The sequence below is a fragment of the Phyllobates terribilis genome, unplaced genomic scaffold (assembly GCF_046119375.1).
Source record: "Phyllobates terribilis strain yellow unplaced genomic scaffold, ASM4611937v1 Scaffold_3__8_contigs__length_932513732, whole genome shotgun sequence".
Taxonomy (NCBI): domain Eukaryota; kingdom Metazoa; phylum Chordata; class Amphibia; order Anura; family Dendrobatidae; genus Phyllobates; species Phyllobates terribilis.
The window spans coordinates 354915741-354934433 of record NW_027362763.1 but is presented as its reverse complement, the minus strand read 5'-3'; the positions used below and the strand labels follow the sequence as shown (position 1 = coordinate 354934433).

The 18693-nt window shown below is 41.8% G+C and overlaps 1 protein-coding gene across 1 annotated transcript in view; it reads right to left on the bottom strand.

Annotated features, from left to right (window-relative positions):
* Nucleotides 1-1574: 1574 nt before the first annotated feature.
* NMUR1 (neuromedin U receptor 1) overlaps nt 1575-18693 on the bottom strand; it is a 262914-nt gene continuing 245795 nt past the window's right edge. Inside the window, exon 4 of the mRNA XM_073675271.1 lies at nt 1575-6324. Within this exon, the coding sequence (XP_073531372.1) occupies nt 5927-6324 (398 nt within the window). The 3' untranslated portion in view covers nt 1575-5926. The remainder of the gene's footprint in view (nt 6325-18693) is intronic.

Below are 18693 nucleotides of genomic sequence, written 5' to 3'. Positions count from 1 at the left end.
CAGATCATCTCTAAATCATTAAGATTTTGAGGCTGTCGCTTGGCAGCTTCAACTCCCTCCATAAGTTTTCTATTGGATTAAAGTCTGGAGACTGGCTAGGCCACTCCATGACCTTACTGTGCTTCTTTTTGAGCCACTCCTTTGATACCTTGGCTGTATGTTTTGGGTCATTGTCTTGCTGGAAGACCCAGCCATGACCCATCTTCAATGCTCTTACTGAGGGAAGGAGGTTGTTGGCCAAAATCTAGCGATACATGACCCAATTCATCTTCCCTTCAGTACGGTGCAGTCGTCATGTCCCCTTTGCAGAAAAGCACCCCCAAAGTATAATGCTTCCCCCACCATGCTTCATGGTTGGGACGATGTTCTTAACGTTGTACTCATCCTTCTTCTTCCTACAAATACGGCGAGTTGAGTTAATGCCAAGAGGTAAATTTTTGTCTCATCTGACCACAGCACCTTCTCCCAATAACTCACAGAATCATCCAGATGTTCATTGGCAAACTTCAGAAGGGCCTGCACATGTGCCTTCTTGAGCAGGGGTACCTTGAGGGCACTGCAGGATTTTAAACCTTTAAGGTGTAATGTGTTACCAATGGTTTTCTTGGTGACTGTGGTCCCAGCTGCCTTGAGATCATTAACAAGTTCCCCCTGTGCATTTTTAGGCTGATCTCTCACCTTCATCATGATCAAGGATACCCCATGAGGTGAGATTTTGTATGGTGCCCCAGATCGATGTTGATTGACAGTCATTTTGTATTTCTTCCATTTTCTTACTATTGCACCAACAGTTGTCTCCTTCTCACCCAGCATCTTACTTGTGGTTTTGCAGCCCATTCCAGCTTTGTGCAGGTCTATGATCTTGTCCCTGACATCCTTAGAAAGCTCTTTGGTCTTGCCCATGTTGTAGAGGATAGAATCTGACTGATTGAGTCTGTGGACAGGAGTCTTTTATACAGGTGACTATGTAAGACAGCTGTCTATAATGCAGGTACCGAATTGATTAGGAGCGTTTAACTGGTCTGTAGGTGCTAGAACTCATAATAGTTTGTAGGGGACCAAATACTTATTTCTCACTGCAAAATGCAAAAAAAAATTATCTAATTTATACAATGTGATTATCTTGATTTTTATTTTTGGATATTCTATCTCTCAATGTTAAACTTAACCTACCCTTAAAATTATAGCCTGCTCAAGTCTTTGTCAGTGGGCAAACTTACAAAAACAGCAAGGGATCAAATAATTATTTCCTCCATTGTATATAGAGAGAGAGATTATTTACCTACATCTGGAGCAAACATTTCATGAGCGCAAAATGCCAAACCATGAAGATAGCAAAAGATGAGACAGTTCAGAACTACTACTAACCACTTAATATAAGTAACTTGTTTTAAACAGGGTCTCTTTCAAATATATGAAAAATTTTAACTTTCAAAAGATATACGGTACTTGAGAGTTGATATTACTTTCCCTATAATTACCAAAAAAGCAATATTTATAATAACACAAAAAAGGATAAATGTTGGAAAATAGATTGTAGTGTTTTATGTTTATTTGAATAACCTGTAGTTATTTTTTCATTCTTTTTTTTGTTTTTTTGTTTTTTTGTTCAACATAAATTAAAGAATCACCTTTATATATTTATATATACAAATACAGGACTTAATGTTGACATTATTTACATACATTACACAGAAATACACACATTTTAATATTATTTCTTTGACAGTCTGTGGTCTGACTGAAAGGTGGAGTATTTTAATTTATCACTTTATATTACACACAGAGTAAAATGCAATTGGCTACAAATCACCTACTCTTAAGTCATTGTGCTTAGATAAAAGTGTATCCAATAATTATGAGAAAAGATGCACTAGCCTAGAATGATGTCCTGTAGTAAATCACTAACTTGACAATGTCCCTTGAAACTCTTTGGCATACTTTGCACACAAGTTCCATTGTGACCCATCTGGCTCCATGAATTTTGTATGTTTTCTATGGGACACCAGATGTGAGAAAAATGCAGTTTACTAGTGTAGATGCCAATTAGTGGTTGTTTAAAAGCATACTGTAAGATCACATTTAAAACAATTCTCACTTGTGTACACAAAGTCATCACCGACAGAAGAATAAATACAAGCATGTTCATTACATGTGTTTCTTCCACCCCACAGGGAATAGTGACAGTCATAATCCTCATTTCAAATTAGCTCGTTGTCATTGCTGACTTTCACGCACATATTGTTTAATGTCCAAACTGGGGCTTTTCTAGAACTCCAGTAATCGTATCTCTATGACATCGCTGAACACAGTGCTTGGAAATTTTAGCACGGCTTGTACTAATAATATCTTATTTTACTGTTTTCCCATGAGAACCATTTCCAAATACCTTTTTCTGTATGAACCTTTCTCACCCAGGGTAGAGCTAAAGCCAATTAAATTAAGGGGGTGGAAAATATGTAGGAAAATATGATGCAATGACAACACCTACTAGCTGCAATAATATAGTAATATCAAATATAAAAGCAGCACAAGGATTTTACGATGTGCAGATAAAAGAGACTTCTGCGTGATACCAGACTTCTTGCTTTTGAATGGACTATTCCTTTAAAGGAAATCTGTCACCAGGTGTTTGTTACCCAATCTGAGAGCAGAATGATGTAGGGGCAGAAACCCTGATTCCAGCAATGTATCACTTACTGGGCTGATTGCTGCAGTTTTGATATAAACAGTGTTTTATCTGCTGCAGATCTACCAATTCTCTGAATGCTGAGTTCTTTATGACCCTGCCCACACCACTTATTGGCAGCTTTCTGTGTATACTTTGTATAAAGCTGCCAATCAGTGGTGGGGGAGGCATTATACAGAGCTCATGAGTATGAAGGTCTACATGGCAGCAAGTTTACAAGTATTCTAGTGATAATCTCCTATTGATAAAACAGTGATTTTATCAAAACTACAGCAGGTAGCCCAATAAATAACACATCACTGGAATCAGGGTTTCTGTCTCTACATTATGCTGCTTTCAGATTAGATGCCAAAAACTGGTGACAGCTCCCCTTTAGTGGGTTTTTAATTGCTGCATCCCTTACATTCAACGTAAAAATGAGCAACTAGCAGTTTTAAATTTCCAGCAATATTCAATGTATAATGATAATAAATCGCATGAAATTGTCGCAGTAAAGAAGCACTCCCATTAAAATTTTTATCCTCTTAATATATTGCAATCATCATATTATGTAGCACTGTGCATTTACAATTGCTCATTTTGCTTTTCTACCCACTTAATTCTTCTGTTTTCTTTGCTGTATGTAGAAACAAGAAGTCTATTTTCCCTGCATTTATTATTCCTCTTGAACTCCTGACCCAGCTGCTATGCTCCTTCCCTCTGCAGTGATGACTCATGCAGGGAAAAGAGGCTTCATTTTTATACATAGAGCTTAGAAGGATGCAGCTAGTCTGTTTTTAATCACGTGATGTCATAGACCTAATGTAAAAGAGAAGAATTAGAGTGGGGAAAATAAGTATTTGATACACTGCCAATTTTTCACATTTTTCCACCTACAGAGAATGGAGAGGTCTGTAATTTTTATCGTAGGTACATGTCAACTGTGAGAGACAGAATCTAAAAATAAAAAAACAGGAAATCACATTGTATGATTTTTAAATAAGTAAATTGCATTTTATTGCATGAAATAAGTATTTGATCACCTACCAACCAGCAAGAATTTATGCTTTCACAGACATGTTAGTTTTTCTTTAAGAAGCCCTCCTACTCAGCACTCATTACTTGTATTCATTGCACCTGTTTGAAGTTGTTACCTGTATACAAGACACCTGTCCACACACTCAATCAATCACACTCGAACCTCTCCACCATGGTCAAGACCAAAGAGCTTTCTATGACACCAGGGACAAAATTGTAGACCTGCACAAGGCTGGAATGGGCTACAGGACAATAGGCAAGCAGCTTGGTGAGAAGGCAACAACTGTTAGCACAATTATTAGAAAATGGAAGAAACACAAGATGACTGTCAATCTTCCTCGGTCTGGGGCTCCATGCAAAATCTCACCTCGTGGGGTAAGGATGATTTTGAGAAAGGTCAGGAGTCAGCTCAGAACTACACAGGAGGACCAGGTCAATGACCTGAAGAGAACTGGGACCAGTGTATCAAACATTATTGTTAGTAACACACTACACCATCATGGATTAAAATCCTGCAGGGCATACAAGATCCCCCTGCTCACGCCAGCACATGTCCAGGCCCATTTGAAGATCACCATTGACCATCTGGATGTTCCAGAGGAGGCATGGGAGAAGGTGACGTGGTCAGATGAGGCCAGAATAGAACTTTTTGGTATCAACTCCACTCGCTGTGTTTGGAAGAAGAAGAAGGATGAGTCCAAACCAAAGAACACCATCCCAACCATGAAGCATGGTGGAGGAAACATCATACTTTGTTGTTGATTTTCTGCAAAAGGGACAAGACAACTGCACTGTATTGAAGGGAGTATGGATGGGGTCATGTATCGCGAGATTTTAGCCAACTACCTCCTTCCCTCAGTAAAGCATTGTCAAGCTGGGTCCTCCAGCATGACAATGACCCAAAACACACACCCAGGGCAACTAAGGAGTGGCTCCGTAAGAAGCATTTCAAGGTCCTGGAGTGGCCTAGCCAGTCTCCAGACCTGAACCCAATAGAAAATCTTTGGAGGGAGCTGAAAATGTTGCCCAGCGACAGCCCCAAACCTGAAAGATCTGGAGAAGATCTGTATGGAGGAGTGGGCCAAAATTCCTGTTGTAGTGTGTGCAAACTTGATCAAGAACCACAGGAAATGTCTGACCTCTGTAATTACAAACAAATATTTCTGTACCAAATATTAAGTTCTGTTTTTCTATTGTATCAAATACTTATTTCATGCAATAAATATGCAAATTAATGCTGTAAAAGTCACACAATGTGCTTTTCTGGTTTTTATTTTTAAGATTCTGTCTCTCACAGGTGAAGTGTACCTACGATAAAAATTACAGACCTCTCCATTCTTTGTAGGTGGCAAAACTTACAAAATCGGCAGTGTATCAAATACTTATTTTCCTCAATGTAGCTGGGTAGAAAGGCAAAATGAGCAATTGTAAGAACACAGTGCTATATAATATGATGATTGCAATATATTAAGAGGATAAACATTTTGATGAGAATGCTTCTTTAAGTTTAAATATGAAGGAAGAACACAGGCCAAGTTGTTAAATTCACTTCTGTGCAGTTCTACAGATCACTATGCCGATTATAATGTGGAACTCATTGCAGATTTAATCAATACTGCCTCAGACCAGACACGTACACGGCAACATTAGTGAGGGGTAAACCTGCCATGTACATAATAAAGGGAAATTGAATATACCTCGTACACGGAGTGCACCTTATTTCCATATGATAGTAAGTTAGTTAGCATAGGCCCCTCGAAAGTTATTGTCTGCAATGAACAGATCAGTAACTCCTCTGGCTTTGGCTTGTGGAATGTGTAACCCAGCTTTTTTTTACTGCTACTGACATCTTATAGTGAGAAAGAGCGCTGAACTGAGGGGAAAGCAGCAGAGAAGAATGGGTAATAAATTCTGCATCTCTTTTCACCTATTGCTTTATATAACATCAAGAATCAGGTATAAGTTGTCTTGAGATATTCAGAGGACTATGGATTATTATTTGCTCAGTGCTGTTGTCGCACGGACAATATTTATTCGGCCTGAGGAAATGTGCAGCTTTTTTTTACTCATTTATCACCTGGGTATTGAACTGACAGAAAAAGTTTACTTCATATTTGAAATTCTGAAAATCCAATTGGGTTAGAGTTTGCTGTGTAAAGACATTCATGTATAGGCTGTATGAAGACCCACTGACCGCTGTGGAAATTACAAGGGAAGGGTTTATGAGAAAGATGACTGATTTTTAACCACATTTTCACACTCCACATAAACATCAAATTCGTCAACTTCAGACAGAGGGAGTCCATTTCCTGGAACGTGCTCACAAACTGTGCTTCGTGTGGTGACCCTTGTAACACTAGGGGATGATCTTCGAGAACCTAACCTCTTTTTTCTGCTATGACACATGACTTCCTTGAACATCTCCCGGAAACGCGTGGAAAGTAGATTATATAAGATTGGGTTAACAGCCGAACTGAGATAAAATAATACTCCAGAGATGACATGGGCAAAGATAAACATCTGGTGCATTTCATCTGACCAATCATGAATGAAGCTCCACATCAGTCGTTCAGTGTGGAAAGGCGCCCAACAAATTCCAAACACCACCACAAGGATGACTGTAGGGACAAAAAGACAATGTATGAAAACAGTCAGTCAGGTTTTAATTAAACAGAACAATCATATATATGTACAGAACAATTATATATATGTACAGAACGATCATATACAAGTATATATGCACATCTTTGGATTGTTATGGTTGTCCAGTAAAAATAAGTTATCACCTTTCCACATGATAGGTGATAACTTATAGGTTGATTGTTATGATAGGCTACAAGCACTAAGGAAAGACAGGAGATCTGTCCCTACAATAGAACTAAGCTAGATCCCTACGATGTAACGGGGAACCTGATCCTGCGATCAGACCCGCTAAAGTCCTCAGCTAGTCTGAACGAAGACCTATAGATGTGAGGGAGGGATCCCTACAAGAACTAGGGACTGGGAGAAAGATGGACACCTCCTAGCAGAAATTGTAGCAGTAAAAAGACAAACACACAACATAGAACATAAAGGTCAAAAGACCTAGCTAAACTGATTGAGAAAGGTTACAAAGCACCTGGCTAGCTTAAAAGTAGAAATTACAATGAAGTCCAGCATGGCCAGAAGGGCGGAGCAGGATTAAATAGGCAAAAAGGTCATGTGACCAGCAAAATAGAAAAAACCTAACAGGAGAGTTCTAACAGTACCCCCTCTTCTAAGAGGATCCTCCGGATCCCCTAGGCCCAGGCTTATCAGGAAACCTCTTGTGAAACGCTCTGACAAGTCTGGAAGCAGAAACATCATCCGCCCTCACCCATGAGTTATCCTCGCGACCGAAACCCTTCCAAGCGACGAGATACTGCAAACTCCCCCTATACCGTCTAGAATTAAGAATGCGGGAAATTTCATATTCCCCGTCCTCCATCACCGGAGGAACAGTGGCAGTGGCGTCTCTATCTGATACATCAGCTTTTTTCAATAGAGAAACATGAAACACCGGATTAATCTTCCAGGAGGTAGGAACCTCCAACCTAACAGCAGATTGGTTAACTACCTGAAGCACCTTAAAGGACCCTACAAACTTGGGACCCAATTTTTTAGAAGGAATCCTCAACTGCAGATTCTTAGAGGACAACCAAACCATGTCACCAACCGTAAACAAAACCTCTTGACGTTTCTTGTCAAAAGTACCTCTTAGATTTTTTGTTAGCCTCCTGAAGATTACCACGCACATCCGTCCAAAGTCTCTCCAAATCACCGGAAAAACTCTCCTCCTCAGGCACAGCCGATACCAATTTGGTATGGTTGTTAAGAGCAAATTCTGCAAGCGGCAGAAACTCAGACCACCCCTCTTGATTGTCTGCCACAAAACAACGCAAGAACTGCTCAACATCCTAATTCTTCCTTTCTGTCTGGTCTAGACTCAGGATGATATCCAGATGAAAACGACAAATGAACTCCCAACCTGTCACAAAAGGCACGCCAAAAACGAGCCACGAACTGAGGTCCCCTATCAAAAACAATGTCAGTAGGAACACCATGGAGTCTGACAATTTCCTTGACAAAGGCCTTAGCGAGTGTCTTAGGGCAGGGCAGTTTGATGAAGGGAACCAAGTGACACATCTTGCTAAAATGGTCCACGACCACCCAGATGACCGTGAAACCCTCAGAGGAGGGAAGGTCAGTAATAAAGTCCATAGCCAGATGTGTCCAAGGTGCACTAGGAACCTCCAGAGGGCAAAGCAACCCCGCAGCAGGAGTATGAGAAGACTTAGATCTAGCACACACAGTACATTGACGCACCCACTTAATGACTTCCTTCTGCCATCCAGGCCACCAAAAACTGCGACCCACAAGTCTCTTGGTCTCAGAAATTCCTGGATGACCTGCCAACCGAGACTCATGACACTCAACAAACAAATCTCTCCTAAAGGTCCTAGGCACAAACAACCTCCCATGGGGAGTGTTAGATGGGGCATTCTCCTGTGCTTTAAGAATCTCATCTTCCAAAACGGAGTGCAATGCAGCAATCACAACACCTTCTTGTAAAATGCTCTCCTCCTCCTCAGCACCGACCATGGGAGAAAAGCTGCGAGACAACGCATCAGCTTTAACATTCTTGGTACCCGGGATGTAAGTAACGGAAAAATTAAACCGCAAAAAAAAAAAGTGCCCACCTAGCCTGATGGGCATACAAGCGCTTGGCAGCATCAAGATAGATCAGATTTTTATGATCAGTGAAAACCTGAATGGGAAATTCAGCACCTTCCAAGAGATGACGCCAGTGTTCAAATGTGAGTTTAATAGCCAGCAATTCCCGATTAACAATATCGTAATTAAGTTCAGTCTCAGAAAAATTTTTTGAAAAAAAGGCACAGGGATGTACTCCATCCTTGTTTTCCTGAGACAACACCGCACCGACCCCCACAGAAGAAGCATCAACCTCAACCTAAAACGGCTTAGTCACATCAGGCTGCATAAGGATGGGGGCAGAGCTGAACCTCTCCTTTAGAAACACAAACGCTTCAATGGCCTCAGTAGTCCACTGAACCGTATTAGCACCTTTCCTGGTGAGATCGGTCAGAGGTTTAACAATAATAGAAACATTTTTAATGAATTTTCTGTAATAATTGGCGAAACCCAAAAACCTCTGTATCGATTTCAAACCAATAGGCCTAGGCTATTCCTGCACAGCTTGAACTTTCACTGGGTCCATCTCAAAGCCCTCGCTGGAGATAGTGTAGCCCAAAAAAATAATCCTCTGTACAGCGAACTCACATTTCTCTAGCTTAGCAAAAAGCGAATTGTCAATTAATAACTGTAATACCTCACGTACGCTCCGCCAATGAGACTCCAGATCAGGCGAATAAATCAAAATGTCATCCAAATACACAACCACATTTTTGCCGATCAAAGGTCTAAGGATGTCATTAATAAGATTCTGAAAAAATGCTGGTGCATTGGTAAGACCAAAAGGCATAACCAGATTCTCAAAATGACCCATAGGAGTGTTAAAAGCAGTCTTCCATTCATCACCCTCCTTTATGCGCAACAAATTGTATGCCCCCCGGAGATCAATTTTAGAGAACCACTTGGCCCCCACTAACTGGTTAAACAAATCAGGAATCAATGGCAGTGGGTAGGGATTACGTACAGTAATTTTATTAATCTCGCGAAAGTCCAGACAAGGACGTAAACCGCCGTCCTTTTTTTTAACAAAAAAAAATCCAACAGCCACAGGTGACTTAGAGGGTCTGATATGACCGGCGGCCAAGTTCGTCTGTATGTATTCCTCCAAAGCCTTTCTCTCAGGAATAGTAAGATTAAATAAACGACTTTTAGGAAGAGTCGCTCCAGGGACAAATTCAATGGTACAATCATAGTCTCTATGGGGAGGCAAAATTTGCGACTCCTCCTCAGAAAAAACTTTCCAAAAAATCCTGAATAGGTACAGGTAATTCCCCTTTATCCACAGCGGCAATGCGCCCGTTACAACACTTGTCATAACACTTAGGGCTCCAGGACTTAATTTCATTAGTAGACCAATCCAGTACAGGATTGTGCAATTTTAACCAGGGTAACCCCAAAATTACTGGAGAAGGCAAATTATTTAATACTACAAAATCCAAATTTTCTTGGTGAATACCATTAACAGTGAGGGGAAATTCCTAATCCTTGTGAGTAACACATTTCAAGGGAGAGCCATCGACAGAAACCACGGCAATAGGGGATGACAAAGGTTTGGGTTTTAATTTAAGTTTTTCCAAGAATCCCCCATCAATCACATTCAGAGTAGAACCATAATCCACAAATACCCAAAATTCAATTAATTCTTCCTGAGCTGCAGTAGTAGCAGAAAAAAATACCCCCTTAGTGTTTAAACAGGCTATAGGGGCGTAACTGACTTTTTTTTTTTTCTTTGTTCATACGAAGCACACAGTTCTTAATGAAATGGTCAGATTTTTCTCAATAAAAGCACAAACCTTCAGAAAACCTGCGGTCTTTTTCCTGAGAGCGGGGTGACATCGCCTCAATGTCCATCGGCTCTCCAATGTCAATACAGACCCTCTCAAGACTAGGAGGTGACATGGCAAAGGATTTACTCTCATTAACCCTTGCACGCAGTCTCCTGTCCACCCGTATAGCTAATTGCATTGCCTCCTGCAAGTTTCCAGGTGTAGGATAAGCAATAAGCAGATCCTTAACCCTTTCACCTAGCCCAGCAAGAAACAAACTTTTCAGAGCTGAATCGTTCCACCCCACCTGAGCAGACCACCGACAGAAGTGAGTACAATAATTTTCCACATTACCTGATCCCTGTCTCAAAAGTCTCAATTCCGTCTCAGCTGATGAGACACGATCAGGATCATCATACAACAACCCCAAAGCAGAAAAAAAACTATCCACTGATCTAAAGCACGGATCACTAGGTTGGAGAGAAAAGGCCCATCCCTGAGGTTCTTTGCGCAAAAGTGACATTATGAACCCTATGCGCTGTGATTCATCACCAGAGGATCTGGGTCTCAAACGAAAATACAATAAACAAGCATTTTTAAAGGAAAAAAAATCTTGTTGTTCACCAAAAAATAAATCAGGCAATCGTACCTTTGGCTCCACAAAATGCGCTCCAGAACAGCTACTCACGTGTTGTTGGAGCTTGGCCACCTCCAGAGAGAGTCCCTGCAGGCGTTGAGTCAAATCCTGAACCGACACCATGATGGAAACTGGAGGTCTTTCCTTAGAGATATTTTTCTGGCTGGACTTACTGTTATGATAGGCTACATGCACTAAGGAAAGACAGGAGATCTGTCCCTACAATAGAACTAAGCTAGATCCCTACGATGTAACGGGGAACCTGATCCTGCGATCAGACCCGCTAAAGTCCTCAGCTAGCCTGAACGAAGACCTATAGATGTGAGGGAGGGATCCCTACAAGAACTAGGGACTGGGAGAAAGATGGACACCTCCTAGCAGGAATTGTAGCAGTAAAAAGACAAACACACAACATAGAACATAAAGGTCAAAAGACCTAGCTAAACTGACTGAGAAAGGTTACAAAGCACCTGGCTAGCTTAAGAGTAGAAATTACAATGAAGTCCAGCATGGCCAGAAGGGCGGAGCAGGATTAAATAGGTAAAAAGGTCATGTGACCAGCAAAATAGAAAAAAACTAACAGGAGAGTTCTAACATTGATGGGGGTCTGACCGCTGGGACCAACACTAACCGGCAGAGTGGGACACTTTTTTCTGTATTAGAATGGAGGGGTAGTGTTCATTCCATTAATTTCCTATTGGGTTGCTGAGTGCTGTATTTGGCTTTTCCCATCGCCCTTAGATAATGAATGACTGGAGCGGCGGGCGGTCTGGCATGCACACTACTGCTACATTCAAAGGGAGATCAAAATGCTCTATTATGACAATTGGTGTGACCCAACCAATCCATAAGTTGTCAACTATCCCATGGATGAGTGATAACTTATTTTCACTGGACAATCCCTTTAAATGTTAGTACATACAGTGTAAAAGTTCAATGTTTACAAAGAGTGAATAATTCAGTAGTTTAAAATAAAAACAAACTGTGAACATGATTTAATAGATGCCTGGTCAGTCTGATGTACTTACTTTGCAAATAAATCTATGTTAGAATAGCTGTACAATTTATTTCTAATATTAAAATAGGCATTTTGTAAGCTAGTTCTGGACTCAAAGAAGCTGATACATCAAAGTGTTTACATGGCATAAAACACTTTGAATAGCCGCAAAAATTTGGCGCAATGCAGAGCTGGTATGCGCCTCTTAATGAATGCCCATTCTACGAAACGTGAGTCTTAATAAATTGGGACCAATAACAGGTGGGTAAACATTTTGATATGGATTTTCAAAGTAAGTACACGATCATCATCAGATCTAGGAGATATAGCAAATACTGTCTACACGTTGAATTGAGAAATCTGCCAAATTCTTAGTGGTGCAAAATGTCTCCACCAAGTTTGAATGATCCATTGGCTTCTTCTTCCACTACAAGTGGTGCAAAAGTTTTCCCGGCAGCCTGTGAGAAGAATGAGTGAAGCAGCTTTTGCTTTGTCATCTTAGTTGATGCTGCCAGTGCTTATGCAGAGTACAGCAGTCAAGATGACTTTGTAATTTGCTGTGCTCCGCACTGACAGCGACTAAGATGACAAAACTCATTGTAATTAAGTATTGCATATGTACATTATTTTCACATTCAATACTACATTACACTGAGCTTGCCTTTGCAGAATACAGCAGCCAATGACAAAGTCATTTCGACTGCTGTGCCCCGGGAATTGACAACCTATGCTACCCCACTGACAAGAATCCTAAGCTTTGTAATTTATGAATATATTTCCAGTACTGTTGTAATGCATGCACAGATCAGGACTAACAGGCTTAAAGTGTCAATCCCAAGACATTTTATATTCCCTAAAACCAGTCTAACTGTGTATGTAATGTAGTGTAAGTGCAGTAATATACTCACCGATCGCCATCTTCCCCAATTTCCAGCACTGCTCCAGTCCTGTTCTCACTCATGTGACTTCTATTCTAACTTGCCAGATCACACGGTACTTTATGCGCGAGCCGGAAGTCGCTTTTATAATGTAAGCCTATTGAGCCTTATTCTGATGCTCCATAGACTTACATTGTAAAAGCAACTTCTGGTTCACACAAGGAACCCAGTATGAGCCAGTAAGTCAAAATGGAAGTCAAGTTGAAATATGACGATCAGAGAGTATTTTATTGCACTTACACATTTTGACAAGTTTAGGGAATCAGAAATTTCTTACGATTGCTTCTTTATGAAGAACTTGGTATAACAACATAGATTTACATGTCATTCAGAGTATCTTTTAAGAGCGGGTTGACATTGGTTATAGTTACTGTAATAGCTGCCATTAGTCATTGTCTGCTTTTAGAAATCCAGGATCTGTTAAACCAAAATATAGTAACATAGAAATATCTGAATAGCATATAGAGACACTATACATAGCACATTTTTTAAGGGGCAAATGCTCTTTATACGTAATGAATAGCATTCCATGTTCTGGCTGCAGTCCAGCACTGGATAATGAAGAGTTTATTATTCCGTTGCTATACAGCATAGCACATTTATTGCTGTGTATAGTTTAATGCATTAGAAAACAAAAAATGAAAGAGAATGACATTATTTTTGTATAATTGTAAGTCTTTTTAAAGAAGCTGCTAATATAAGCAGGCTGCACATATAAAAAGCTACATTGTCTGCTAAAATATCCTGGCCCAGCCGTGAAAAGATAAATATTATTTCCCTCTCGCCTGTTGTGTGCAGAATTTTGTTCCACATGCAGTTACCAATTCTCTAAATTATCACAGATTATAAAACCCCAATAATAGCCTGTTGCCTTTAAGGAGGAAGGGTTAATTCCCCCCTCAGATATTTGTCTACAGGTTATTGCAAGTATATAGGGGGTATATATCAAAACTTACAAGCACAAAGCAAACTTCCTAATAAGGGTATTATCAGACAAAAAACATCTACAGTTAAAAGGGGACAACAGCCATGAGCTGTCAGCGTGAGACAGCCCAGAGCCACATCCAGCGGGATACAGACATCACCTGGACAAGTTGCAGGGTCACATAATCCCTGGAAGTTCTATCAATCAAGAACAGCGACAGTACGCTGCTTTCCATATGACAAACTGTCAGAAAAAAAGATGATTCCTTTGCAAACTAATACATATCAGTTTCTATAAACATCTATAATGCATGGGATGCATTAAAAGAATTTGACATCAGCTTCGAAAGTCTTGGAATACTTTTTGCCATGCTCCACTTAGACAATAAACAGTAGGGATGAAAAGCCCACTTGAAAGTCAAAATACAGTGATGAAATAAACCACAACAAAGAGACTGGAATGAATTTTTAGTCCCCACTCTTAGTTTTTTAGTAGACTACAGGGGCGATTCATGAAAGCTTTTACGCCAGAATTCACTTTGTGCCCTGTCCCATGAGTATTTGTAAACAGTAATAATGTACACTGTTGCTCCAACATTCCCCCCCTCCCACAATATAATGCCCCATCACAATCTGATGACCCGACAGCCCCCCACACACAGTATGATGACTCCAACACACACAATATGATGGTCCCCACATAGTATGTTGGCCCCCGCAGATTTCACACAGTATGATTCCCCCACAGCTCCTCTACACATTATGATGACTCCACAGTCTACCACAGAGTATAATAGCCCTCACACACATTATAATGCCCCCAAAATAACCCACACACATTATGATGCCTCCAGAACCCCCACACAGTATCATAGCTCCCCAATCAGTATAATGGTCCTCATCCCCTCACAGACGTTATGATGTCCCTACAGCCTACCGACATACAGTATGATTCCCCCAAAGCCCCCACAAATAGTATGATTCCACCACAGCTCCATACACAGTAATGGCCAACACCATCCCCTACACAAATTATGATGTCCTCACAGTCCCTCATACACAATATGATTCTCACCCAGCCCCCTGCACAAAGTAGGATTACTCCCACAGCAGGACACACAATTAGCCTTCCAACACAAAGTAGGATACCCCCACAGCCCTCCACACAAAGTTGGATACCCCCAAAGCTCCACACACAGTTTGATTCCAGATGGTATGATAACCTCAAAGTAGTCCCCACCACACAGTATAATGTCCCCTCTTTCACCTACAAGTACTGACTCACAAAATTAAAAATAATAAACACTACAACTAATTCCAGGTCCTGGAGAGTGTGGCAACACAGTATGTATCCCAGCATGGGCAAAGCAAAGCAAAGATGTCATCATGCACCTGCAATAGGACAGAGGTTTCCTGTGCATGCTCCACCTGTTTTGTAGGCCGCAGGCCTAAAGCAGCTTGCAGACTACAGTGTAAAGAGTGATAGATCAGGAAGACCATGGATCCATGCTCTACTGCAGAGTATAATTGTAAGGGTATGTGTACAAGTTAAGTATTTGCTACATTTTTGGCTTTTTATTCACACAGGTTTGTGTTATGCGCTACGCAGAGAGACCCAGCAAGACTGGCACCAAACCAGCAAAGGCACAGCCACAGATGCACTTGGCACAAGCTGCCCAGCTATGCGAGCCCTTGAGGGCCGGGAATACTCTTCACCCAGCTCCCAGTAAATGGAAGGGGGACTTTGGCAGAGCCCTTCCCAGGTCCACTGTCGCTGGACATCTGGCACCTGGTTACGCGGTCGGTACCTAGTCAAGAGCCTGGTGAGTACCTCTTCAATTCTCCAGGAAGTGTAACCAGAAGAGAAAATGAGAAAACCCCTGAAAAGATAGCAACACTGCTCCTAGCACCACTCACCACCACAGTACATAGGAACTGCAGAGAACAGCAAAGGACTGAGCAGGGAGCAGGATTAAATAGCCCACCCAATGATCAGGTGTTGAATACCTCCCAATCATCCCCAGACAACCACTCCCTGCTAGTTTTAACAGCAGACTGGACACAATGCCACCACTGCCTAGTGCCAGACACAGCAGCATCCTGCGTTGCCTGGCAACCGGGGAAGACAGCTTGACATCTTCCCCGGGCAGAGAAATCAGTGAGAGACACGGCGTCCCGCGTCCTCACACATCCTACAATACCAGAACGTGATGCACCATAAGATTGGGATGGTTTCCCTGCATACGTAGTATCTCCGCCTCCAGGGTCAGGACAATGGAGGTGCTTGGGACCAGAGTAGCGTAGCACTGGACCTGCTCCATTCCCAGGTGGGAGAACAGAACCACAATTGGTAACAGTTTGTCACAAGAACTAAAGAATTTTGCAGTACCAGCCATGTGAATGGGATTTCTGAAGTCTCATGCACACGTTATTTTTTCCTAGCAGATTTGAAGCATGTCAATTCTTTCAATGTTTTTGCAGCATTTTTCACCTATCCTAATGAATGGGGGGAAAAATGCATCAAAAACACTTGCAAACAACATGTCAAAATGCAACAAAAATGTACATATTTTATGCTGTGTTTTTTCTGCCAATACGTCAGTATTTGCAGCAGAAATGTTTGCAGGAAATACTTAATGTTTGCACATATCCTAAGACTGGCAAGCGTTCTGAGTGGGCCCCTCCATGTGAGTGCCCTCCCTGTAGCTACACCACTGTCTGGTGAGAATGATTTTATTTATTCCAAATAAGAAGTCAAGGCAAATAAACCTCTAACGGTATACAGAAAAATCCAATGACTTCTTTGTTAGTTATATGAGCCACATGGGCAGCTATAATTTCTTGTTCATCCTAAAGTAGCACATACACAAGGGGTTAATGTCGATCAACTGCTGGATATGAAAGACACAACAAACAGCAATGCACACATTAAATTATTTACTCTAACTAGCATGGCTATAAACGAATAACAAGACTGAAATGCATTATATTTGTCTCTTATCCATGGATGTGAAGAGCTTCTGATGCAGAGCTTTCACTTGTGGCAATACAGCGGCAGTCAGGACTGCTGGGACCTAATAGAGTGAGCGCCGTGAGAAGAACCTATCAGAATATTTCTATCTGCACCGTCTATATAGAGAGTTTCTCTGTCCCTAAGGCATATGATAATGGGAGTGTTTTATGCCCCTTCATTTACCTCACTATGGCTGTATACATGTCTGTATGTCCCATGAACTACTTGTTAGGTGTACTAAAATGGCCGCCGCTCAGAGTAGAGTTATGTGTAGATGACATCTTTGCTCCTGTACTCTGTGAATTGATTTTTTCTCTTCAAGGATTTTCAATTCGGCCATATCTCCTTTTATCTTTTATCTGCATGTTTTGCACATTTTGGCTGAGTGCACACGATGTGGTTTTAATGCGTTTCCGTGGCGTTTTTTCCACCATGGAAACGCATTAAAACTGCTTGGTAATAGGTCTGCAATGTATAGCAATGATAATCCGCATGTGCTGTGTACATGATGCGGAAATTTCCGCTCCAGATTATCATTGCGGCAAAAACCGCAGCATAACCAATTCAGCCGCGATTCCGCGGTGAATTCGCACCCATTGACTTGTATTGAATCGCAGCAAACCCGCATGTATGACATCTATACATGCGGATTTACTGCATTTCAATGAAAATCAATAGGTGCAAAATCGCGCCCGGCTGGTACCCGGGTCGGGAGAGTAGGCTGCTACTCCTCTCATCCGACCGCTGCTCTGGCTGATAATACCGAGAGCAGCGTGGATGGGAGAAGCTGCAGTCTGCTCTCTCCAGCCCGCGTGCCCGCGGTAGTTAAAAAAAAGAATAAAAAAGTAAAAATTAAAGAAAAAACCCTTATACTCACCTGTCCAGCGGCCCCCGATGTCCTCCTGGTCCCCGGCAGTGATCCTCTCTCATCAGCGGCCAGCGGTACACTGCAGGACGCGGACTCGTGCCCCGCAGTGTACTGCTAGGACCTGCGGTGACGTCACTGATCACCTGATGGTCACGTGACCATCAGCTGATCGGTGGCATCAGCGATCATCTGATGGTCACGCAACCATCAGGTGATCGGTGACGTCAGCAGTCAGCTGATGCTCACCATGGGGACATTCACAAGAATGTTCCTACGGTCTCTAGCTGACCGGGGCTCATCAGCTAATCTTCCGCTGATGAACCCCAGTGACCTCCTGCAGCATGTATACTGACAGGGGGTGATTTTACAACCCTGTCAGTATACAGTGCTGTATTCTAAAGCAGTGACATCAGTGATGGCTGATGTCACTGCTGTAGAAGTGACCCAGATCGTCGTGGGACACTCGTTGGCAGTACATGGACTGCGTCGTTGACGGCGGACAGGTGAGGAATATTGTTGGGTCTTTTTTTCAGGAGATCGAAGGCATCGCGGAGGCATGTAATAAAATAAATTGTAGAACTGTGTGTTTTTTATTTCATTAAAATACTTTATTCTGGCCATGTCTTTTATTGAAAAAGTGGTGACCATTTTACTACGCAGTTAGTAATGGGGGTGTATTATAGACGCTCTCCATTACTAACCTGGGCTTCACGTCAGCCGCCAATATAAGGCTGATGTGAACCCCAACCCCATTACCTCACTCGCCACCACTACAGGGCAGTGGGAAGAGCAAGGCTAAGCACTGGATTTGGCGCATCTTATGGATGCGCCATTTCTGGGACTGCTGAGGGGTGATATTAATATCCGCGGAGGGTGCTAGTATTCATGGCCCCTTCCATGGCTAGTAATATCAGCCCACAGCTGTCTAGTTTAGCCTTTGCTGGTTAGATTTTATAGGGGGACCCCACGTCAATTTTTTTCTGGGTGTCCCCCTGTAATCTAGCCAGTAAAGGCTAAACAAACAGCTGTGAGCTGATATTAATAGCCATGGAACATTGTTGGCTAATGGCACCTTCCGCGGCTACTAATATCAGCCCCCAGCGGTCGGCTTTC